This window comes from Montipora capricornis, chromosome 12 (genome assembly GCF_036669925.1).
Source record: "Montipora capricornis isolate CH-2021 chromosome 12, ASM3666992v2, whole genome shotgun sequence".
Taxonomy (NCBI): domain Eukaryota; kingdom Metazoa; phylum Cnidaria; class Anthozoa; order Scleractinia; family Acroporidae; genus Montipora; species Montipora capricornis.
Genome location: NC_090894.1, coordinates 1,640,463 through 1,665,462, shown reverse-complemented (window position 1 = coordinate 1,665,462; position 25,000 = coordinate 1,640,463). Strand labels below are relative to the sequence as shown.

The window sequence follows — 25,000 nt, the reverse complement described above, 5'->3', positions numbered from 1 at the left end:
CTTGTATTTTTTGAACAGACTTATATTAACTGATTAGGGTGTAACGTGAAGTGCTAGGCTTCTACCCCATATGAACCATGAGAGCGTTAAGTTTGTCAGAGTTTTTCTATGTCCTTGTGTGGGCCCATTTCCATTAGTAGGGCTAAAGCTCACATGGTTCATATGGGGTAGAAACCTAGCACTTCACTTTACACTCTAATCAGTTAAGTCTGTTCAAATATAAGTGCTACATGGCCAACGTTTGCAAAAACGTAATCCTTCCTTGTCCTTGTACATGTTCATTGCCGTGACTTTAGCATCTTCAGTTCCCACGGCCTGCTCCCGTCTGACCTTGTGGCTCAGTCGGTAGGGCAGCGGTGATCTAACTCGAAGGCCGTGGGTTCAATTCCCACCCTGGTCAGAGTTTTTCTCTGTCCTTGTGTGGGCCCATTTCCATTAGTAGGGCTAACTCTCAAATGGTTCATATGGGATAGAGACCTAGCACTTCAAATTACACTCTAATCAGTTAAGTCTGTCAAAATAGTACTCTTCTCATTCAACGTTGTCGCGAAATATCCAGTTCGTCTAGCCGATTTCGTCAGTTGGATTACCTGAATACAACATCGTCGAGAAAAGTTGACTTGCAAAGGGCATTGCAAAGGGCGTGCAATTTCCGCCACAAAGGTATCGAATGTCAAGCGTGACGTAGTCTCCTCTCGAAAGGGCCTTGATCAAGTCCGAAAATCAGGATAATGGGGGCTTTGTACAGTTTTGTGTGAGCTATAAACGACCCTTATTTTCAGGATTGAAAGATTGGAAAATTCCAGCGGAATGGGATCAATAGTTCTAAGATTAGACTATATAATTTGGATGCTGGTCAATCTTGATGTACCTGATTATATCGTCACTACAATGAGCACTCCCTATGAGGCCCTTATATAGATTGAAGCGAATCACAGTTCCAACGCACCAGTTGAGCAAGGTTATCATGCCCAGTCAAATCATTCTGGCGCTCGAGGAAGGCCATCGTTTGAAATGACGCCAGAGAAACTACCTTTTTTTTTAAGGGCTCAAGGCTTCAAAGTGAAGGGAATTAGCACTATGTTGGGAGTTTGAAAGGAGAATGTTCGTGTTCGGGTTGAGTGTGTCTGGTTAGTGTTTTTCCCTTTTCTTTTTACCCCATACATTATACAGTATGTTTTATTTTAAGTTCCTTGCTCTTAGTTTCTGCTAGGATCTCCCAGCAGGCAAATAACCGATAATTCTCTTAAAATATTTCGTAACTTTTCAGTTACACGAGACAAGGCGATGTGTGGTACAACGTCCAAGATCCTACTTGAAAATGGCTTTTGCATGAGTATTTCAGTTACTGTACCTCTCTCCACTTCATGAATGTTTAAAAAGTGTCATACCCGCATTGCCATTGATTTTTGGCGGCGATAGAACACCATTGCCGTCACCAGATTTCCCAACTACAAAAAGCTAGAAATCGCAAACACCACGATCCTCTGGAAAGATCGTCAACCAGTACGAGAAAATCGGGATTGTTCCTATTTTGCCGACGACTCCTGGTTTTTTGCGATTCTCAGTAAATCATACTTAACATATGAAAACTCAAATTTGTACTGTCAAGGAGGTCGGCAAAATCTAGGGTGATCGGGAATGCTGAAATCCCAGATCGCGTAGGATTTGCCCAAAATATGAAAAATTAACATTATGCCCCTGGGCCCACGCTATCCATGTCGACCTTATGAAACCGAGGAAAATTTGGGAGAGAAAGAAATGTGGGTACTGACACCTAAAATGGCGACCAACCGAACCAAATCCACAAAAAAAGGCCTCACTTGCCTCTCAAAAAGTAACCTCTATGTACCCTGGATTCCAGAGGTTATTTTCTCGCCATGAAAAGAGTGACAAAAGAGCGAGTCACGAAGCGGCGAGAAAAACCTCTGGTACAGGCTGTTAACCTTTCTGAACATGCTCCCCCAATCACGTTGCGCTTTCCACTACCAGAGTCAACTTTTGACCCTGGAGATTTCATTGGTCGATCGACAAACCGTTTTTTTCATAAGGATTGCCATTCGTTAAGTCGAGGGGGACGATCAAACCGGTTATTCACTGGTGTAATACAAGAAGACTATGAACGGTACAGTAGCGATAGCGACACGATAATCACAAATTCATGGCTGGCAGATTGAGGTTAATTCGTCTCATTGACGCTGGCTGAATGTTTGCTGTTGGGTGGCCTTAGAGGGGGCGTAATCGAACAAGCACTCTGATTTTGTTTGGGAATTTGACGAAGGTGTGACTGAGCTTCTGACATCTTTACACCTCAATGCCTCGAGTCATATTGAAACTGCTCCAGGACTCGTAAAGTTCTTTAAATTTTTTCAGTTCTACTTCTAGGACTTGAATGCAATTTTCGTATTTCTCCAATTCACGTTTGCATTTGTAACAAATAATAGTTGCGTGAAACGCTTCGACAAAAAAACTCAGAAACGATGTATCGCACACACTTGAGTACTGGTGAGGTGATTTATGAATTTGTCTCCTACAACATTCCAAGTTTTCGGCTTATTTCATTGAACAGTTTCGATTTTATTTTTTTGTTACGTCACAGTGACAACGATTAATTCACTCCACCGTGAGAATTTCCCAGTAGAGTGACCGGTAAACATTGCACAAATATTTTTATCACGTGGATACAACCAGTTTGCCCAAGTTTCTAAGATAAACTCTTACTCTGGAAGTCAATCAAAATAAGTTGATTTGCACGGAAGTGAGGTTTTTAACGGCCTGTACCAGAGGTTTTTCTCGCCGCTTCGTGACTCGCTCTTTTCATAGCGAGAAAATAACCTCTGGAACGCAGGGTAACTTCTATGAGGTCAGAAAATGCAGAATCCCTTCAAATGACCCACTTTCAAACCTTTCAGGGATGGCGCAGTGGTGAGAGCACTCGCCTCCCACCAATGTGGCCCGGGTTCGATTCCGGGACTCGGCGTCATATGTGGGTTGAGTTTTTTGGTTCTCTACTCTGCACCGAGAGGTTTTTTCCGGGTACTCCGCTTTCCCCTCTCCTCAAAAACCAACATTTGACTTGATTTACTTTCATTGTTCATTTCAGTTTACAGTGTCCCCAATTATTGCTCCAGCGCTAGAACGACTAGACACTTAAATAAGGTTTTTTCCTTTTCCTTTCCTTTCCACGAGTAATTAGACCCCACAAAAGCTTCTCGTCCCCCTTTGATTATTACAGGAATTTCACATACTTGGTCTTCGTCGCTGAGAAAAGTCACTTTTTTGTCCACAGACTGAGCGGCCAGTACATTTCCGAGCGAGACATTCTTGAAGCCCTCTTCTTGACGAATATCATCGTCTGTATCACAAAGTAAAACATTATCATATGGACGGGAGTGTTTCACCGGGAACTGAAACACTCGTAGAAGCAATGCAACCACCACCCACTACATCCGAAAAGAGAGTAGCGTTTACATTAATATTCATGAGTCACAACATATCCCCCCCTCCCCCCCCCCCCCCCCCCCCCCTCGAGAACAGAGTATCGTATACATTTTTATTCCGGAGTTCACATTCATGAGACATAACGACGTGAACGAGATAGGATATTAGGGAGTTTAAGCACACGACGTCTTTGCGTCGTGGACGGTAACCGGAAGTGAACATGTCGCATGCCTGGACAGTAATGTCTCCCAGATTTTCACCCTAATCACCTCTAATGGAGGAGAGATACTTAGAAATATAAAGGTGGCGGTGATAGATAAGTAAAAAGGGAAAACAGCTCACTTCCGGTTGTCGTTTGCGGCTTAAAAACGTCGCTAATCGCGCGCGAAATACTTACAATAGTGGAAAGTTAAAATTCCCTAATTATAAATTAACTGATTTTTTCCACAAAAACGTACAGTTTGGTATGTTAATTCCAGCCGGTATTCCACTGCTTCCAAAGCCCAAAACGTCAAGTGAAGTAAAGTCTGGTCGCAAAAACTTGTCCTTTTCGTAGGCAGAAGGCCAAGGGAGAGCCGGTAGAAGTTGCTCAGCACTGGTAACTAGCGATGTAAACTTTGCACTCATTTCTTTGTTTACAACAGACACAAAACCTGCGAATAGAAATTGAAGCACTCATAGCTGGACCCCTGAGACCCTTGGCCAGGGTTTTTAATAACCCTTAAGAGTCTACCATTGGTTGAAATTAAAAAAAAAAAAAAAAAGTACTTCTGGTTGGAACTCCAAAGTGTACAGCCCCTTCCACCGCAAAGATTGAAACTCTCAGACGAACTTCTAACTGAAATGACAGGAAATTCAAGCATCGTTTTCCGACTACCACTAGGGAAAGTTTTCTCATCTTTTGACACCTACAGGTGTACGTGCACGATTGTTCAATATGGTAGCTGCCGTATAGAATAGTTACCGATCTAGCTTTTTATTTGTGAATTTCTTTTTTTCATCAACAGCGAATTTCTCAGTCTCAATATGCAGGGGAGCAAATAACCTGTTTTGAGTCTGCTTGTTGTTTCTATTGTATTGTTGTAGGGATAGAAAGTTCAGACAATTCTCGGCGAGAGTATTCTGCATGCAACAACTTGCTAGAATTACATCGGTCACTTTTCATCAGTCAGCAATACTAAATAGATATGCTGTAAAAAGTGATAAATTGAGGAATGATAGAGGAAGCGATGTCCTGTGAGACTAAAGAAGTGACAGTTGTTTTGGACAAGTGGGTAAAGTTCCTGATTTGATACGACTAAATTATTGCAAGTGTCACGAAAAGAACTTTGCTAGCGGACAGTTAAGTAGTTGTACCTTAGGTTATTGTAAGGTAGTAGTTTGCCCCGTAAGTCAAAAAGTATAAGTAGTAGAGGTTACGCTTCTAGTGGTTAAATGAAATCGCTAATTTTGTCATCTCGCCGTCGGTAATTGCTGTAACAGTATATATAGTTTGGAGTAGCCAAAAAAAAGCCCTGGAAACAAGTGGAAACAAGTCATCGTAGCGCAAGAAACAGTGCGAAGAAATTAACATTGTGAACAATTCTGCAAAAATTAAGTACACCCATACTTAAGGATTCATCATAGTGGATAGAACGTGTCAGCTTTTGGTTAAATTACGCCATAAATAGATTCTGAGTGAACTGTCACTGGTCTGTCTTGCGAAGAATTAAGCCACCAAGTTTATCGTTATCGCAGCCGCGAGAGGATCATGCTTTACAAAACGGCATTGCAGGGAAAACCTGTTACATACTTCCAAGAAATGCAAGTTGTGTATGACAAACGTCACGAAGTGTCCCCAACCTCTCTATTGAAGAAAGAAAAGCTATCGCTAAAGAGTGTTCAAGTGTCGCCCTAGTTCTCCTTCTTACGTAGGCTGGAAAAGTCATCGCGGCCTTATCCTAAGCTAAACGTAACTCGATCTCTAACCTTTAAGCTACTAGTTCACGTTTTGACTTGAAGAAAAGCATGCAAACCTTTCGACAACTAGCACAAAATAATGTTCAGTCTTTCTACCCAAATTTTGAATACGCATTGTTTCCCGTTTCTCTTGGGACTTACAAAGGTCAAAATGCTTATTCAAAAGTTGGGTGGACAAAAAAAAAGTATTATGATCATAATGGTATTTTCCACTTCACGTAAGACGGAAAATAAGACTTACCTTCATATTCTGCTCGAACACCAAATGGGTCCCTGTACGTCTCAATGAATCCTATATAGCTGTGAAAAAAGAAAATATTAATCATAATTATGAGGATGATGATGACAGTGAAAGGAGACCAGCCATGCTACTGAACAAACTAAGATTCTGTTCTGCTTTACAGCTTTAATTTCATTATAAATCAAATTGTACAACTTGAAGCAGTTAATAACCAAATACTTTTAACAGTGTTTTAAGATGGGTGGCATAGCAAATCGCCAATGATACTTTAACTGAAAACAAAAGACTGAAAAAAAAAAACAAAAACAAAACAAAACCAGAAAAAATAGCTTTATCTTTGAATAAAATAAAAGCTTTAGAAGGTTTTCATTTCATCTACAGCCGCCATGTTGGTGCAGAGGACAATAGAGAAAAACGTCTTTTGGGAATTTAACTATCATAGAGCGGTTTTCAATTGAGTGCCGAAAGTAATTAGGGAATTGCTTTGGTTTTGTATTAATTCACTCAGTGATTGGTTTAAAGTTCTCGCGCCACGTTTTCGACCAATCAGAAGTGAAACCAAAACCAATCGTGACTCGCGCGTACACATTTTCCCGAGCTTTGTGTCGGCTACATATAATTACTTCGAGTTTTGATTGGTTACTGGATTGTCTCCGTCCTTTTTGATTGGCCAAAGTAATTACTTTGGTTTTAGTTTTTTTACGACACTCGATTGGAACTTGCTCTCTAATGCCAAACACGATCCATAATTTGTTATTGTTTTGTGTACCAACATGACCGTCTCATCACGTGATTGAAACTATCTATTACAGTACCAAATAATACAGTGAAGATTCATGATGAAATCTTCATTTTTGTGCATGTTATCTCGACATGTTTTAAAGCATGCACAAACACGGCAAAGTAGTGTCGAACGCACAAAGCCAAACAAGGAGAACACAACACGTTTTTAAATGAATCATTGAAGATAGCATAACAAGTAACTTCTCACGTTTCCACAATGGGTCCCTTATCTCTAATCCAGAACCTTGAGCCATCTTTGTGAGCATCAATTGAGCCTGTGTTAAAACTGCGTATGTAGTTTTTTAGCATGGAAAGCTCATTGTCATTGGAAACAAATTCCTGAAGTCAAAAGACATAATGAAAACAGAAATAAAGAACATACTGTACTTTGGGCGAATTTATCTCTGTTTCTACAAGACGTTTAGAAGGCAGAATCTTTTTCCATTCAATTCTGCGGTGTCCGATAACCACATGCAAATATTGATCCGTTGCTTCATTAATATTGAAACACGCGGTATCGGATCAGTGGCCATGGCTTCTCAAGACTTCCGCTGCCTCAACAGCTGTTGTCTTGCATTAAAAGGGTCACTGAATTAACGATAAAGTATCATCAATGAACAGACATGAGCAAGTTCATACATGCTAATGACCTTCCGAAAAAGCTCATTATTGATGCGCATGTCAAAAACGCAGACGCCTGTGCGCAATTTTCGTAGACTACGTGTTTATTTGGACGCTTATTTCTGCACTGCACTGTATTAATTTATTCACCTGCATAGTTGAAGAACAGATGTGAATTGCCACTACCCAAGAAGACGAGCAGAAAAAATATTGTAAGAACTTGTATTAAGACATAACTGTACACGAAAGTGAAAGAAAAGAAGCAGAAAAAAAGCTTCTCTCTTGTCTTCTGTGTTTCTCAGCCGCTTTAAGTCAAGGGGTGTTCAGTGTCACGGTAAACATTCTTCCAATGTTGGAAAGATAAACCAACAGTGACAATAAAAAAAACAAACCGGTCATTTTAAAAGGCAGATCGTGCCGATTGCAGATTGTGCAGATTGAATACCTTTTCATTTGGTAACCAGAAAAAGGTTCGACAAGTGATGTCCCTTTATTTGTAAAAATATACCCAAACAATGCATTTTACAACACGTACAGGAGATGCTTGATGTTTCGTTTTGTGATTATCTAAAGAAAAAAATTCTAGCTACCTTTAGATTCGAGCACTAATTTTCTGTTCTAAACATGCGCGATAGTCTTGGAGATCGAACATCTCGATTATCACATGGGATGACGCGTCACGTGGCGGTGACGCAATTTACGTCTTACGTCTTGGTACTAGGCCAACACTCAGAGCTCTTTTCTCCCTTAGTCGAGAGAAGAGCTCTGGGGTCGAGATTGGACTTCAATGGCTTCTACAGAAAATATAACATTGCTCATGAAACTATGCAGAATAACACATTGTTGTTGTTGGAATAAAAATTGATCGGTGTATTTGAAAGGGACTTCCCTCTCATGATACTTCTCGTTACGAGCTGAAACACAAAACTTGCATGCGGTGAAAACAGTGTTTGACCACCTTAGAACCGTTCTTGTTTGAAAAAGAGGCAAGTAATAAAGTATGCTCGATCTGCACAATCTGTTATCTCCACGATCTGCATTTTAATTAAAATGACCGAACAAAATAGCCTGAAGCAGCAGAGAAACATACTAGAAGACCAGAAACTAAAAAATAAAGCAACGAAAGTTCTTCTTTTTTATTTAAAACTTGCCCATATCTTTTGCTTTTAAATGCAGCCGTTAATTATTCTGTTCGTCCACTTGGGACACTTTTGGCTTAGATCTAAGATGTGCTTCAGTGAAAGTGTCAAAAAAATAAAAATTATATTGTATTATTGGTGCTGAACAATTACATGTAGACATTAATTATTTTTGCCAAACAAAAAAGCGCTTTGCATAAGCAAGGATGCGTTCAATTGACACTATTCCGGAATAAGAAGGAATAAGAATACGCGGAGTGATGAATTAAAACGATATGTCTGGCATTTTGAAGCAACAAGGATAATAAAGATATGTTTAAAATAGCATTTTAACAGGTGTTTGACAATTAATTTTTAATGTGAGTCTCCTTAAAAACGAAGGATTTCTAACTTCTATTCCACGTATTCCTATTCCGGAATATGGTCAATCGAACGCACTCCAAGTTGTCGTAATGATGAAAAAGTCATGTAATGTAAATTTGGTGAGGAACACATTGCATTCTAAGTTCCATTAAGTCCAAATTTCCCTTTAGAAAAGAAGTCCAAAAAAAGATTAGTTGTAAATGGCTCATTACAACAAAATGTTTAAAATACAGAGTGGATACTGAATACTTTTAATTCAGTGTAAATACTAATAATAATATTTTTACCTTTGCCTTTTCCAGATTTTCTACAACATTTTTTAAAATTCCTGAATAGTCTCCTCTTTCTACTCTGAATGTGCAGCTTTTAAATTCATGTGAACCTAAAATGGCTGCCACTTTATCTTCTTCTCCATTTGCTCCAAGACATGGTTCAGCTGCATTGACACAATTAATAACCAGTGTGAACAACGGAAAGGTGCCCGAAAGCCCCCTGTTTAGGAAATGCAATATGATACGAAAAACTTTAAAACTTTCATTGGCAGCAATCTAATGCCAGATTATGATTTAATTGGCAGCAGATTGTTTTTAACAACAAAAGTCATTATTATTATTATTATTATTATTATTATTATTATTATTATTATTATTATTATTATTAATGTGGCTAAATGAAATTTAGGCAAAGTTAAAATCAAGGCATTGCTGGTCAGCAGTGTTACAAACTAAAGCTATTGGGTGGCGCCCTTTGCATGCTCCAGGGCATTTACTAGCTCAACATTGCAGATTGTTGCGGATCTTTCGGCTGCGCTTTTTGGTTCGCCTTTTTGCTCCCAACCACCTCTCCCACTGGCAGGGATGGAATGCTAAGTATTCCACTGACTGCTGCATCAGTGTGACATGTTCCAGGTGGTGGACTGTGGTAGGCTTACAACCCCTTGTTGTGTGAGGATATGTGCATCCATTACAACTCTCTTTGATGATGATGACGATGATGATGATTACATGTACATGTATTTGTATTTTTATTATTATATTATCATTATCATTATCATTACCATAATTTATCATTATCTATCATTATCTATCATTATCATTATCATTAAATATTATTATTATTATTATTATTATTATTATTATTATTATTAAATAATAATTAATATGAATTTTACACAGTATAGCATTACTGGAAAGTCTAGGGCTGGCAGCAGGAAGCTGCCTTAATTAGCACTCTATAACTCATCTAAGGATTCTTGTAGAGCCTAGTAGGAGCATAGTCTTCTGCATTGTGTGTGCCTCCAGGCCAACATGGATATCTTGCAAATATTTTTCTATTATTATTATTACTATGATCATCATCATCATCATCATCTTCATTATCATCGTTGAAAATTCATGCAAACAATCTTGGGCACTAAATTACTGTTGCATACATTAAATAAATTCTTGACCTCACCAGTTGTTGCAACAGAAGCCAAGCGAAGAATGTAATTCTTAAGACCATCCTCTTCCTCCTTAAAAAGTCTGGTGTTGTAGGTCTCTATTGTCTGATTACGCCAAATAAGAATATCAAGAAAGAATTTCATAACAACAGAAAATGACCTAATACTAACAACAGAAAAAAAATCATAGAGCCTTTATAAAAATAATTATTATTAAAACAAAAGGGTCCATTTTAATCAGTTATTACAGTCAAGCTATGTCACACGTCACTGATGTCCACAATGCAAGCTGAAATTAACATTCTAATTCCCCAGCTTTGAAGCTTCTGAGATTTTTTTTCGGAAAATTGCTACGAAAAATGCACAATAACTGAACAATAATTCTTCAAACGATTGAAATAGTTTTCATTTTTCAAACAATGTTTATTTTATAACAAAATTAACTAGAGTTCACAACTAACTATTTTCTATACACTGTATTTATCAAGGAAAATATCCACAAGAATTCAGAACTAGTTGGTTATGCATGACATATAGCTTGAATGTTTAACAAAATTTTTAATGTTAAACTTGTGGTTTGAAATTTTCTTTGAACAACTCTATTGAATCATGCCCTCCTTTCTTCATTACTATGCAAACCAATCTAAATGTTGTTTTCCAGTCAACATTAATTAAGGGTTTCACTAAAATTTCAAGTTGGTGTCTGGTTTGGGTATAGAGTAAAGTGAGTGTTGACATTGTCAAAATGATTTTCAATCTTTAATTGGTTTGAAACAATATGCTTCTAATTACTTCAACTTTGGGAAAAGCAGCCGACTTCTCCAAGTGAAGTAGCCAAATGAATTCTTTTTGTTGGCTGTCTGCTTATTGGAACCACAGTGTCAACTGCCAAGATCATTCTTTGTCCCAGAAACTGATTTCTCAAAATAATGTAATTATTGTATGTAAATCCAAACACACTATTCAAGTTTATTTCTCCATTTTAAAATATGATGCCAAAAAAAGAAAACAACAACAATACCTTTTCTTTCATAAATTTCTGAGCAAATTCTGCATCATCCTTGCTACAATTGCTAGAATAATAAGTTGACAGACCCTGAAAATTAATTTTTCATTAAATGAGCACTTTTTAATCAGGTGGAACCACTAAGGTAATAACAGTAGAAAACTATTATTGATAATACATTGTAAATCAATATGAACAAACTTCGTGTATGACTTTCACATCAAAATAATGAAGTACTGTACATACAAAGTATTGTAGACTGCTCATGTGACATTAAGTTAAAAAAAAAAGATTATTTTCAGTCTAATTAACACCAATCAACACTCAAGTGGTTTGACATATCATTTTGTTGACAGAAGAAAGAAACTTTGCCTAAATGGCTTCAAAGTACAAGCTTTGAATTATAGTACTTTTGAGCACTCACTTGGAGAAAATTGACTGCACAAAATTGGTAAGAAAATATTATAGTCATGTATAGACACCGTTGATGCCCTGAATTAAAGCATGGCTGCTTTTGGCAACAGTGCCTTCAAAAAAATTTAAACATTTCATTTGTTAAAAATTTTTAACAATATACAAGCTCTGTCTGACATCAAAAGCTTTGTCTGACACCAAAAGTCTTCCCTGCCAATCTAGTTTTATAGTCTTACGTTTTTAAAACATTGAGCCTCTGGCTTGGGCAACTGGGCAACCATGCCTCACATATGACAACAAACTTGATTGATTGATTGAGACTCAACATTTTTCTGGGATAAACTTTGGCAAACGCTGCTGTATATTATTAGCTTCTCTCTAGTACATTGTATAAAAAGAACAGAAGGATCACAGAAGACAGATCATGTATCTTAAGTGATGAACAACAATGTATCTTGGGAAGTAATTATAATCTTCCAAGATACACTTAAGTGGATTAGTTACATGTAGTGTAGATCGATGCAAACGATTACTCATCGTGTGCCCGTCTTACATACGAAAATGTTTTCATAGACCCACTAAAACTGTTTCTCCAAGTTCTTCCCAGATGAGCAATGTGGGCCCTTTTACTTTCCTGTCTTTACTCAAGACAAATGACATGGCCTGTCAATTGATGCATAATTTGCCTGAACAGATGCATCTACTACAAACAATAAATGTGACCAATGTACATGTAATGTTAGTCATACTTGTTGTCCTAGACCAAGTTGCCGTGTTTTGGGGCTGAGAGAGTACATAGCTTCACCACAGGAATTCCATAACTGTTCTATTCTCTTGGAGTCAGTTTCATATGCCTTGCTTGCAAAGAAGATTTTCCGTAACTTTTCCTGATTACGTCAAAAAAAAAAAAAACAATGACAATTAACCTGCAAACATTTACAGCATATTAATTACTTAATAAATATACATATACTAAGTAAAAAATAGCAAATGGGGTAAGTTTCTAAAGAAAACTTCAGTGGATGATCAAAGCAATTTACTCACCCACTGACTGAAGCAGCAATATTAAGTAGTACAAACTAAATTTTATTTATTTTATTTTTTTAATGACCAGGGACCATTACTTCACCAAATAGGATTGTGCACATTCTTCAAATAAACAAAAGGTACAGTATCTCTCAGACCTTTTGAAATACTGCATGTATATATGTTGTAGTTCAATTTTGACCTCTGCTTTAATTTTTTTTAACCAGTTGAAAATTTTTCAACCAATACAGAATTTTTGAACCAGTCCAATTTTTTTTGTAACACCACCTATTTCAACATAATTGGACATCTTTCTGTACTTAAGTAGAACTCTTTATGGAGTGTGTTTATTAGGGTGGATCCTTGTCTCTAGTGCTGTCAAAGACCAACAGTTTTAGTGATTAGGGTCAAATGCTCATGCAGCTTGGTGATTTGGGTTAAGCATGCACTTTGAATGGTTAGCTTTCAAGTACTAAGGTTTAAGGGACACTGCTCGATTTTTAGAAATTAGGGTTAAGCTTTCAATTTAGCAATTAGGGTTATGCACTGTCTTATTAACAGTTAGGATTCCAGGAGATGTATGACAACTGCAGGTGACATACTGCAGACTGTGTACAAATAGCACTAATAAAACAGTATTTATGTATAAGTACCCATTTGATTTGCGCTGATAAAGAGCATTTACATCTATGCACCCATTTTAAAATGGTTAGCTTTCAATGACTGTAAGTTAGGATCAGTCTACAGTCTGCAAGTGTCAAACACTGCATTCTAGGTACAGTAAAGGATTGGCATGCATTGTAGTGATTGGAGAAACTAATTTGAAGTGTTTAGTCTAAAACAGGGCTCCGCATGTTGCCTGTTATTGGCTTTAACTTAAGAATTTTGGTTCATGATTATTGGAAGTAAAAGCATAAATTTCTTTCACATGTAGGTTATATAAAGCACCCAATTCAAATAGAGTTTGCACATTGTCCTCGCTCTGATGTTTTGAGTGTTAGCCCTTCTTCAGAGCTAAACTCTTTTTTGTCTTTCACATAGTAAGATAACTCTTTTTCTAACCAAAAATTAGTGATGTTCTTTATTTCAATAAATTATTTGGCAATATAACTTGTTTATTACAAGATTTGTTTATCCGATTTTCAAGTAACAAGAGCAGTATGCGACTACCGTCCGGAAAGTAACCACATTAAAATAACATTATGTACAATGACTGTTATTATTATTTTGTACTGTTACTATATTAATAAATTTCAATTTATCTTGAAAATCATATTAGAAAAATTAAATTTAAATAACAATTTATTTGTGAGTCTTTTCAATTCCTTTATTTCTCTATATAGAAATCTATTTCATTTAGTATTTTACACTATTGCATAGGCGACTGAGTACGGCATTAATATTATTTTATCACTGATAGATTTACCACAACTGGCTCTGGCGACTAAATGTGAATAAATTAAAGTTTGGACTGAGGGCAGCCTCGAATGAATAATAAAATATTTAATTATAAATTATTATGGACAATTTGCATGATGTGCTTGTGTGGTCAAGTGGATCGATAAGAGAGTGGGCAACAGATCCAAAGGAAAATCTGGACTGGATCAAAAATTCTGTACTGGTTAAAAAAAATTTGACCTGGTCCAAAAAAATTAAATCAGAGATCAAAATTGAACGACAACAAAGTCATATGTACATGTTCTGAAGTTCAACTCTTGTTCTGTACCATCACCAATCCTAATACAGCAAAAAGGTAGTGGGTAAAACATACCCCTAGTATATATGTTGTCGGTCAAATCCGTTCTCAGGTTGAATCCGTTTTACCGAGGTTAAATTGGTGATCCTCATTTGATTAAAGCAGCTATCAACCCCACAAAAATGACTGTAAACACCTTTACCTTCCCTCAAGCACTGTCTTACCCTTCTCAACACATCTTTATGTTTTAGATCATCCTATCAGTTTCTGTATTCATACACTTGTCAACATTAGAACATGGAAAGGGATCAAAGAACTGTACTATGCATTTACCGGTTCTCGAACTCTAGCCCTCCAGATCTATAGTCCTGTGTCTTCACCACAGTGACTACACTACAACGACAAACATGCTCAACACACCAGACTTCTCATCATTATTTATTTTCCTATAATAAGTCAATTGATATATCCACTTATAATAACCCAAACTGATCCTAACCTGACCCTAATTTTTTCTCTAGGCTTAATTTAGGCTCCAAGAAAGTTTCTTCCATTCATCTGAGTATGTATTCAACCTAACTCAGGTAAAATGGGATTCAGCCTGAAAACGGATTTTACCGGAAACATATACATGTACAAATCAGCAAAGTGCATCCAAATCATCCAATCACGATCTACCAAATGAGACCCATTAACCCCTTTTGCAAAAATGATTGACAGCAGAGGAAAAAAACACAATGATTGGAAATTGAACCTCAGAGTCTGAAAGTTAGAGTGTATTTAAAGCACAAAAATGGAATTTTGGTAACTTATTACCTTCTTTTTGTCGGCACGGCCATTAATGATATAAAATTCATCAGCTAATACAGTATAAAACAATGTAAACATTTAACATGCAATTATGTACATTGTACCTTTGGTAAATCAGGGACAAATTTTGTGTCTCCAAAAGATTTATAATTGCCAAGGTTACCGTAGAAAGCAGCAGCATAAATTAAGAAGTTCTAGGAATAGAAAATAGTCAATGTGAGAAAGTCTTACATTGGGTCGACACTCCTTGAGTCCTACCTACACGCAATTCTCTATCTTCACTATCCAGTCATTTCCCCTTCCAACTCCCCTTCCTGTCCAGTCAATGCTTAATTTCTAAATTATTAACAACTACATGTATTCACCAAAGTGGAGGTGGCTAGTGGTGGATATTTACCGAGCTGCGAAGCGGGGAGGTAAATATTCACCACTAGCCACCGACGGAAATACGTCTGCATTCGCAGGCTACCAACACTGAGGTGAATAGTTGATTAAGTTAATGGTATATACTAAAACAGTGAGATAATATGGCACAAAAAGATGATTTTAATTCATTCATTCCTGCAAAGATTACAACATTTCCGGATGCAAATTCTGTGCAAATTGCTTGGAGGTGAATGGCAAGGAACATCCAAAGTTTCAGTAGCCAATCAGCGTGTGCATTCAACGCTATCCACTGTTTTACTATAATTATACTAATTATACTAATTATACTATAATTATACTAATATTTATACTAAATACTGTAGCTACATGTAATTGCACTCAACAACAGAAACATTTGCCTATTTTAAAAACATGATGATAAGAGGGTAGATTAACTCTGAGCACAGGGTCTAAAGATTACTGGCACATATACATGACTAGGCTACAGCACTCATTTCATTTTTATTTTATTTTATTTTATTTGTCCATTATATTACATTTGTAATGATTTCTCTAGGATTAATTATCTGCTAATAAAACACATACAATGGCAGGAGATCTAATTAGCAAGCTCTAATCAAGCTTTTCGAGGAAGATTCCCTATCTGCAATTTATAATCTATTGAAAACAGCAGATGGATAATCAGACTACCGGTAACTGTTAAGTTTTACATTTTTATCCTATCAATAATTGACATCACTTTTCTAACAATGTAAAATACTTCACTTTTGCACGTAAACGTCATTCATTAATCATTAATTTCAGATTTAAAAGGTTACGATATCTCCGAACTTACGAAAGGCATACATTTCACTGCGGCACAATAAACTTCTGAATATTCAACACAAAAGTCTAAGTAAGTCAGATTTACTGCTTGCTGTCATAACAACAACTAAAATATTAAGGTTGGGTGGGAAAGGGAAGGGGGGGGGGGGGGGGGGGCACAGGAAACGACAGGGTATTCTCAGCATTAAAAATTGATTAATTCGAACTATTCTTTTTTTATAACCGACCTGAAATTCTTCCTTAGAGGGGCCATCTTCAGACCCCAATGTCCTTTCTTTAAGCTCCTCAACAGTCTCCGCGTGGAACAAGTGTTGTAGAAGCAAAAAGATTGCTGGCGATTCGGGAGAAGTTTGAAGCAAACAAATAAGAGAACCCTCCCAGGCGGCTCGACAAAGATAATGAGCGTAAAGCTTTTCTTTCTCAGTTAATCCAGAAAAAGCCGTTTTGCAATCCAAAGGGTTGATATCAATGTCTGGGGAAATTATGTACTGAGACAAGTCGTCCACCTCCTCTGCGGAAGCCATGTTTCACTCTAGTGGCTGAGAGGGAACTGAAACGAGCTCAAGTAATCAGCGGCGATTTACTTTTTCGATCTTGCTGTCGTATATGCATTTCCATTCAAGATGGCGGACAATAAGACAGATTTCCCAAGCCCGAAAGTTGTCTTCATTTTTAGCGGAAAACGCAAGTCAGGAAAGGATTTCGTTGCCAAAAAACTGAGCGAAAGATTTTATTATGACAGATGTGCTATAATCAGACTGTCTGGCCCTTTGAAAGACGAGTATGCGAGGCAAAATGGACTTGATTTTCATCGCTTGTTAGATTCTTCAAATTACAAGGAACTCTATCGTGAAGATATGATCAAATGGGGAGAAGAAAAGAGGAACGTTGACCCATCCTATTTTTGCAGATTAGCAGTACAAATGACGGTCACTGGTTTCAGTGATAAAAATTGCCCCTCTGTGTGGATAATATCCGATGCAAGGCGAAAAACAGATTTGAAATATTTCAAAGAAAATTTCAAAAACGTTGTCAGTGTACGGATAAATGCTTCGGAGGAGACGAGAAAGTCAAGAGGCTGGGAGTTCACACCAGGTGTAGATGATGCTGAATCTGAATGCGGTCTTGATCAGGAAGAATTTGATGTTACCATTCAAAATGATGGTAACGACTACCAGTTAAACTGCCATATTATTTGTTTGCAAGACTTTTCTTGCCCACCGTGATAAGTAGCAAAATAGGTTTTACCAGAAAATGCATGGTAGCTCTAGACTACATCTGAGCACTTTTGTGGGAATTTGACAGCGGTCTTGGAAGAATGAGTTTACCCATTGACTCCTCGGAATAAGGCTTAACAGATTTTACTCTGTTTAATGCCAGACGATTATACTCATCAACTGGGAGCGTCCTCGGGCGACTGAAGAGTCAATGGGTTAAGCAGTCAAAAAGTCGTCCCCTCCATAAGCCCATTGACTCCTGGAAGTAAGATTTAACATATTTTACTCTGTCTAATGCAATATGCATTGTATATATTATTTTTTTGGAGACAGAAACCTTCGAAAGTTTATCACTTTTATGTTTTTCCAACATCCAACTCCTGAAGCTTTTTGTTACGAGGTACTTTCAATATTTGTGTTTCATGCTTTGTCAAAATATTTTGCTAGATTCGATGCTAGAGACATGTGATTCCCTTTCTACCGGCCCAAGAATCGAGGGAATTAAACAACCAAATGAGAATTCTTCCCTCGGAGTGAGGACCGAGATTACATGTAGTAGGTTAGAGCAAACCTTGGAAACATCAACCATAATATGGCCAAAATGTCAAGCATTTTGGAAATGATGTGCAGCTCTGGACAGCAAAGAGCGTATACTGCGGATTTTGGAAAGGCGCCACCGCGGTGAAGCAAAAATCGGTAGGTTACCCTGATGAACTGTCTCACTCTGGTGACGATTATTCCCCGCCTCGCAAAAGGTTTGAGGGCTATAATTCAGATGACGATGTAAGTCTTCGTGCCGATGATGATTTGGACTGTGATTCATAGATAAAAAGCTCAGAGAGCGAAAAAATCCATCGGGAAATGTCACTGACCGTGATTGCGGGAAAAAGCCTGCCAAACTACTGAAGAGCCTTCTTTATTCCTACGAAGAAGAAGGACACGCCACGGGCGATGATATCGACCCAGATGTAGCTGAACTAAAAGATGGGGAAAGAAACTTAACCCTGAAAAAATCAGAGAAACTGTGGAAAAGCATAATTTCCCTGAGCTGAAGCCCACACACGGAGCCGCGGAATTGCCGCATACACGGAATATTCTAAAACACGGAATAAATGGAATATTCTAAAACACGGAAAATATGGAGTATTTTGAAACACGGAATATACGGAATATTCTAAAACGCGGGTTTTAAAAAAGATGTAGAAAGACGATGGTAAGTGTTTCAAATGCCATTGCAATAGACATAATGTACATGTTATCGTTTCTTTTGAAGGCTGATTTGCTAAGTCATTGCCTTTTTGAAGGTCTTTGTTACACAACCTAATTCGCTCATACACGATTTCCCTAGCAGATGTTGTTATGATCGGTCACAGGCGGACCACCCTCTGTCGGTGATGTTGCTCTCGATCTGTAGAAGGATAGATATATTACGGCGGTTGCGATTTGCTCGCCAATAAAAGTTTAAAGCAAATAATTCAATCAAAGATCAAACAAAGTTTCAACCGAGTCCTGTGTTATGTTTTTTGGTCGTTCCGATCTGTTTTAGGCGTCATTTTGCGAGATCTTTTGTCGACCGCCAGTTAGAGAGTCAAGAAACTTGACAAGGCAAGCAACACCGAGACACTGGCCAGTGACTTTGTCCTGTTCAAGCGGAAACTGACGCCAAACCAGTGAAATTTTGACCTTAAAAACACCAGCATCCGATCGATTAGGGATGTCCCAATACCTTCGCCGAATTTGAGCTTCATCCTTCGAAAATTCACCGAGAAAGGCGATCCTAAAATCCACAATAAAGCTTTCTCAACATGATCGGTGAAAGAAACCAGATCAAAGGAATTCGAAACATTTGAGTCTATTCGAATCTACCAATCAGTGCAACGCGACCGTTGCCTTGCGAACGCTTGGCAATGCTGGGCAACGTTTGCGTTCGTCTTTCTCCATTTTTTCCTTCTCAGTGTGGGAAAGTGTTCCTGCGGCACAGTCCGAGAGGGACAAAAACGGAAGCGGGGAAAGATATCGCCTAGGGGTGAACTCTTTCCTGTAACACATTTTTAAATCCTTTGTTGCGAGGAAATGTAAAATTATCATTCGAATTTATGTTATCCTTCCCAGACTGTTCACGGAAAAAATATCAATTTTTAAGACTTGCCTCTCATCCCGCGTTTTAGAATATTCCGTATGTTCCGTGTTTTAGAATGTTCCGTATATTGCGTGTTTCAAAATATTCCATATTTTCCATGTTTTAGAATATTCCGTATATTCCGTATTTTATTTAGAATATTCCATATATTCCTCAATTCTGCAATGGGAAATTCAGTGTCGATTTGCTCAACCGAGCGCGCAAGGTGGTATCGGTATTGCTTAACAGGGCGCGCAAGGTGGTATCGGTATTGTTCACCGAGTTGGCGAGGTGTTCTGGGTAACTTGAGTCACCAGGAAGAAAGTCGGAAGGAGCATCGATATCGAAGGTTCAGCATAGCGACTAATTTTCGATTATTTACAGCGATTCCTTTTACTGTGAAAATCAAAGGTTACAGTATGTGGTAGAAAATCATATTGTATGGGTCACAAATCGGATTTTCCAAGTGCAAATCATAAACAGGGGCGACGATTTTTCAGACACAAATGAAATCAGAAACAGGGTCCACAGACCACAGGCAGGGCACTCTATGTGTTTGTGGTTTAATCCATGTTTATATGAAACGAAGAGAATCTATGAGGGTTATGATTAAAGGTCTGAAAATTGCACATCTAAATCACATCTCTGTCTGAATATCCCAATTAAGTTAAATAAAACCTTAATCGACTCACGTATGGTGTTTTTTCGCCTTCTTGAGCCGTCTTAAGCGTCTTATAAATTACTTTTGGTCGGTGACGGTTAAGACAAGAGGGAGTCAAGGCTTGCAACTTAGCGGCTGTCAGCCGCGACCTCCTCCATTTCTAACTGGAATTAACGCAAAAATACTGAAAATCTCACCTGAATGGCGACGGATCTTGATAGATGAGTTTTTTCTCTATCTCTTCGCCGCATTTGAGCTTCATCTCTCCAACAATTTCCGAGAAAATCGATGCTGAAGTCACAAATACAGCTTTCTCAATATGATCGGTGCCAAACTCAGCGACCAAAGGAATTCAAGAAATACAGGCCGTTTCAAATCTACCAATCAGGATTTGAACCGCGGCGGGCTGCCGCGGGAAGCCAAGCGCTGATTGGTAGACATGCCCTAAGTTGATGTCTAACTGTTCAGCACTTGTCGGGTACCCTTCTAAGTGGGCTCGTGATGGAGCATCCGCTGAGTGTAAGCTTTCCCCACGCTTGTACAATACAGTGATTCGTGGGAAGCGCTGGCTTTCGGCCAGCATGCGTTGCAGACGCAATTTTAAGGGTTCTATGTATAGAGATTTCTTCATAATGGCCTCCAAAGGCTGATGATCTGATTCCACTGTAACATATAACACTGTATTAGTATGATTATGTCATTCATAATGACCTTCACACCTGAAGGCCAACTCTGTTCTCTGTTGGCCAACAATATACTCTGGAAATTTGGCATAACCAAATACTACAGCCAAAAGTTATTTTTTGATCTGAGCATACTTTTTCTGGACATTGTAAGTGCCTTTGAGCCATAAGCTACTGGTTTGTTTCCCTGAATCAATGCAGCACCAAGACAGGTTGAACTAGCATCAACTTGCAAGGTCAACGCTTTCTGTGCATCAACACTGGAGCAAGGGTAAGCGATTCTTTGATTGCTTCAAAACTGGTTTCCTGCTGCTCTTCCCAGTGCCTCAGAACATCGTGATGTAGTAACTGTCTCAACGGTGTGGTGAGGTCTTGCAGGTTTGGAACTTACTGACGTAGCTGACCATCCCCAACATCCTTTGGACACCAGCCTTGTCTGTCGGTCTGGACACCTCGACTATAGCTATGACCTTTTCCGGGTCTGTCCTCAAACTATCCTTGGGGAATCGAACACATAGCCATGGATCTTCACTTCCTTCTAATGGATACGACACTGACTTTTTTCAATCGAAGGTTACTGTCTCGGGAACACTGCAAAACAGCCCTAAAAGAACGTGTCATGCTCTGCTGTGTTGCAGTCATGTATGATTATGTCATCCATAATGACCTTCACACCTGGTAACCCTCAAAAGACTTGCTCCATTCTCTTTTGGTAAACGCCTGGTGCAGATTTAATTCCCATTGGCATCCCCGGTACCTTCCAAAGGGGGTATTAAATGTCAGAAGTTTACTGTTCTCCTCATCTAACTGGATTTGGTAGAATGCCTTTTCTGCATCCAAAGTTGAAAACACTGTGGTTCCTGCACAATTTGCTGTAATGTCATCGACTAACGCTAATGGGTAGTGTTCTCTTTTAATGGCCACATTAACATCTCTCGGGTCCAAGCGCACACGATTAGACCCATCCGGTTTATCAACACAAACAAGACTGCTTACCCAAAAAGCTGGTTCATTCAAGTGTTCTTTCTCTAGGATTCCAGCCTCCACCATTCTGTCCAGTTCCTCCTTCATTGGCTTTCGCTTACAGTGGGAACCTCGCCTGGGGAGGGGGGTGCACTACAGGAGGAACCGATCGCGAGAGGTTGATATTAATGTGATACTCCCCAGGGAGACACCCAACTCCTTGGAATACTTCAGGGAACTCATCTGGGATGCTTTTATCGTTAACGGCACTTTATGCGCTGGATTAGAGGCCACTTCTCACATGTTTCCCTACCCAAGAGGGGTACATAGTTTCAATCAACAACTTGAAAACTAACTTGATACCTTTCCCCACGCACCCAAAAAGGCAACTCACACTTTCCAACAGGTTTAATTCGCGTTTCGGTATAACTTTCTAACTTTTCTGAGGAGGATTGCAAAGGCTTTGTCGTTATTTTGTCATAAGCAGCTTTAGGTAGGACATTGCACTGGGCCCCAGTATCTAATTTGAGCAACTCTTGGACCTTTCCAAAACTGGCAGTTTCAACCCAGTCCTTGTTTTCTGCACTGGTTGCCCCAGTAAACATAACCTCAGCGTTGAAAAATGGTTCATGTTCCTGCCCTTGTGACAGACAGTCTCCCTGCAGCACAACACGAAGCTGGTGGATGCCGAATACCACAATTCCCACGAGGCGTTCCCCAATGAGTCTTCTGACCTTTTCCGCCTCCAACATCCACTTTCTCAACTCTGCTGTTATCTTCTTTTAATCTCTTTGTGCGCTGTTTGCTTCTTTCGACAATACGAGCAGCTTGTAACGTTTTCTCTAAACTCTGTTCTCTCTTCATCAGCCTTTCCTTTGACTGTGGATCTTCGAGGCCCAGCACGAACATAGACGTAATCCACGAATCTTCTTCATTATACATTGGTGTCACCTGCTCAATTTTGATTGGCTATAAGCACGCAGCTAGTTTTCTCTTACGTCATACCTGCAGACAATAGTTTTATGCATGCCGAAGTGACGTCACCTAACACACCAACCAGCAGAGAAAAGGAAAGAAGACTGCCAACTGCAGAAACATTCTTTCATTTACCGCTCATCCATAAAAATGGACGAGTCATTCCTCTCATCTTTACAAGTTCAGCTCAGGAATATGCATAATAAAACAATTATTGGATTCGGTTTTCACGTGATAGCAATAATTTTGATAATTATCGCTATCATGCGAAAGCCGAATCCAGTAATTGTTTTATTATGCATATTCATAAGGTGCACCTGCCAAGAGAACTTCCGTCTTTGGTAGTTTAATTTTATTGTAATATTTAACTGAATATTTACATTCCCTCTGTTGGGTCAGGAAGCCTTCTTTGTCAGATTCCTGAGAAACGTATTTATTTTGACTTCAGGGTAAACTATTTACACAATCGTGGGGTTGAGCGGCCGTGTAATTGAAAATCTAAACATCTATGAGAAAACAGACTTGCAAAATTATCGCAAGTCACAATACTGACAAGCACAAAAGCAGAAGAAATGGTTCATAAATATGAAGTTTTTTACTATCTGAATGTTTTTGGGCTGGATTAAAGCTGGGCTATATTGTTGAAAAATCTTCGTGTTAAAGGAGCTATGTCACGCAAATGATGTAACTTCATGAAACTCAAAATTCCCAAAAAGCACGAGTTTCATGTAAAGAATCTTCGCACTAGTATGTCGTAGCAATAAATTGGATTAACCAGGAAGTTAAAGAAATATTGTTGGCTTCCCAGATAAACTTCATTTTACACTACAATGACAAAATCATTTGTCAGGGAGAAAAAAATCCTGTCTCCTAGGGTAACACATTTCAACGCATGAATGCAAATTTGTCAATATGTCATTATCATCCATCAAATCGGTTAAACCAGTTCTACTCTCAACCATTTCTAAAAAAAAACCATTCTCTTGATACACGACTGATCTTTTAGGAAATTTTCCTTTATCCTCTGTTTACCAAAAATAATACATTAAGATTGGCTGAAAAAAATCACAAAACAGTCTTATGGCCTTGAACACAAGAGGGTAAGTTCAGAGAAAATGAGCTGGAAACCCCCATTCTTTGTTTCTGAGTATTACATCCTGTTTTCCAAAAATATCACGCTATGGTGATTCTTTCCTGTTCCATTGAATTACGTGAATATTTAAACGCACTTCATTTTTTGGAAAACCCGTCATTCAAGTATCTACGATATATAGAAGATTGAGGATCCTTTAAAATGAATTAGTTTTTCAGGATTTAATGTTATAGAACGGAAAGATGCTTTTCAAATGGAACCGCAAAATGGTAAGCTGAAATACTTTCATCAATAATATTACAATCATCACATTCGAGCCATAACAATTAAGCACGCTCCATCGCTCATTACGTCAATTGCTTTGCTTATTGACTTATTTCGCCTGGTTTTCCATATGATAAAACAATATAGTTATCCAAAAATTATAAAATAACATAGTTTTCCAAAACCGTATTTCCAAAAATTGATCATAATAATATAACTGTTATCATCAAATGGTGACAGCAGTATATGAGTTGGAGGTTTGGAGCGATTCTCGAAGAAAATGGCTCTCAATTCCCAACTTTTCACATGATTGTATTAAATACAAGAAGGTTAAATTAGGTAACGGACAAATACCAAAAGCACTGGACCGAAGGGACTCCATAATCTTACTATTAAGGACCTGCCCAATTCGACTATTAACGAATTCATCATCTTCTATACTCAACAGCTTTCGTCGTTGGCATATCACAAAGTCAAATAATTTGGGTAAAACCAAGTCAAGACGATGTTCATGGAAAGATTGTGTGTTGTTCTCATCTCTAAGGTCTGTGATCTCGGGAACTGAAATCCACAATGTTTCTCCAAGAACAGGACACACCTTTTTGTGCAAAGAAATTAAATATCTATGCGTTGTGCAGTTCCTGAAGTAATGCAGCAGATTGAACAGTGTTGTCTCAGACCAAGTAGTGACAGGCATACGAACCGATTCAACGTTTTCAAAGTGGATCCTGGATGGGTTAAAACAACGTTGATCGTCCGGAGTCTCATATTCATATTTTTGTGCGCGCACAAGGCTTGACACCTTGTTAGTGCAAGGACATTGCTGAACGTTATGTTGACAGATCTTTACTGGTACCCCAGCTTGGTCCACTT

At 38.4% G+C, this 25,000-nt stretch overlaps 1 protein-coding gene and 1 pseudogene across 1 annotated transcript in view; one reads left to right on the top strand and one right to left on the bottom strand.

The window, feature by feature from the left end:
- LOC138026696 (dipeptidyl peptidase 3-like) overlaps nucleotides 1–16,689 on the bottom strand; it is a 28,232-nt gene extending 11,543 nt beyond the window's left edge. The window contains exons 1-10 of the mRNA XM_068874139.1: nucleotides 16,380–16,689; nucleotides 15,045–15,134; nucleotides 12,158–12,295; nucleotides 11,010–11,084; nucleotides 10,003–10,093; nucleotides 8,835–8,983; nucleotides 6,633–6,763; nucleotides 5,642–5,700; nucleotides 3,900–4,094; nucleotides 3,249–3,355 (exon numbers count right to left, since the gene is read on the bottom strand). Coding sequence (XP_068730240.1) covers nucleotides 3,249–3,355; nucleotides 3,900–4,094; nucleotides 5,642–5,700; nucleotides 6,633–6,763; nucleotides 8,835–8,983; nucleotides 10,003–10,093; nucleotides 11,010–11,084; nucleotides 12,158–12,295; nucleotides 15,045–15,134; nucleotides 16,380–16,676 — 1,332 coding nt within the window. The 5' untranslated portion in view covers nucleotides 16,677–16,689. The remainder of the gene's footprint in view (nucleotides 1–3,248; nucleotides 3,356–3,899; nucleotides 4,095–5,641; nucleotides 5,701–6,632; nucleotides 6,764–8,834; nucleotides 8,984–10,002; nucleotides 10,094–11,009; nucleotides 11,085–12,157; nucleotides 12,296–15,044; nucleotides 15,135–16,379) is intronic.
- Nucleotides 16,690–16,775: 86 nt separating this feature from the next.
- Nucleotides 16,776–17,895, top strand: LOC138027531 (phosphomevalonate kinase pseudogene; annotated as a pseudogene).
- The last annotated feature ends 7,105 nt before the right edge of the window (nucleotides 17,896–25,000 follow it).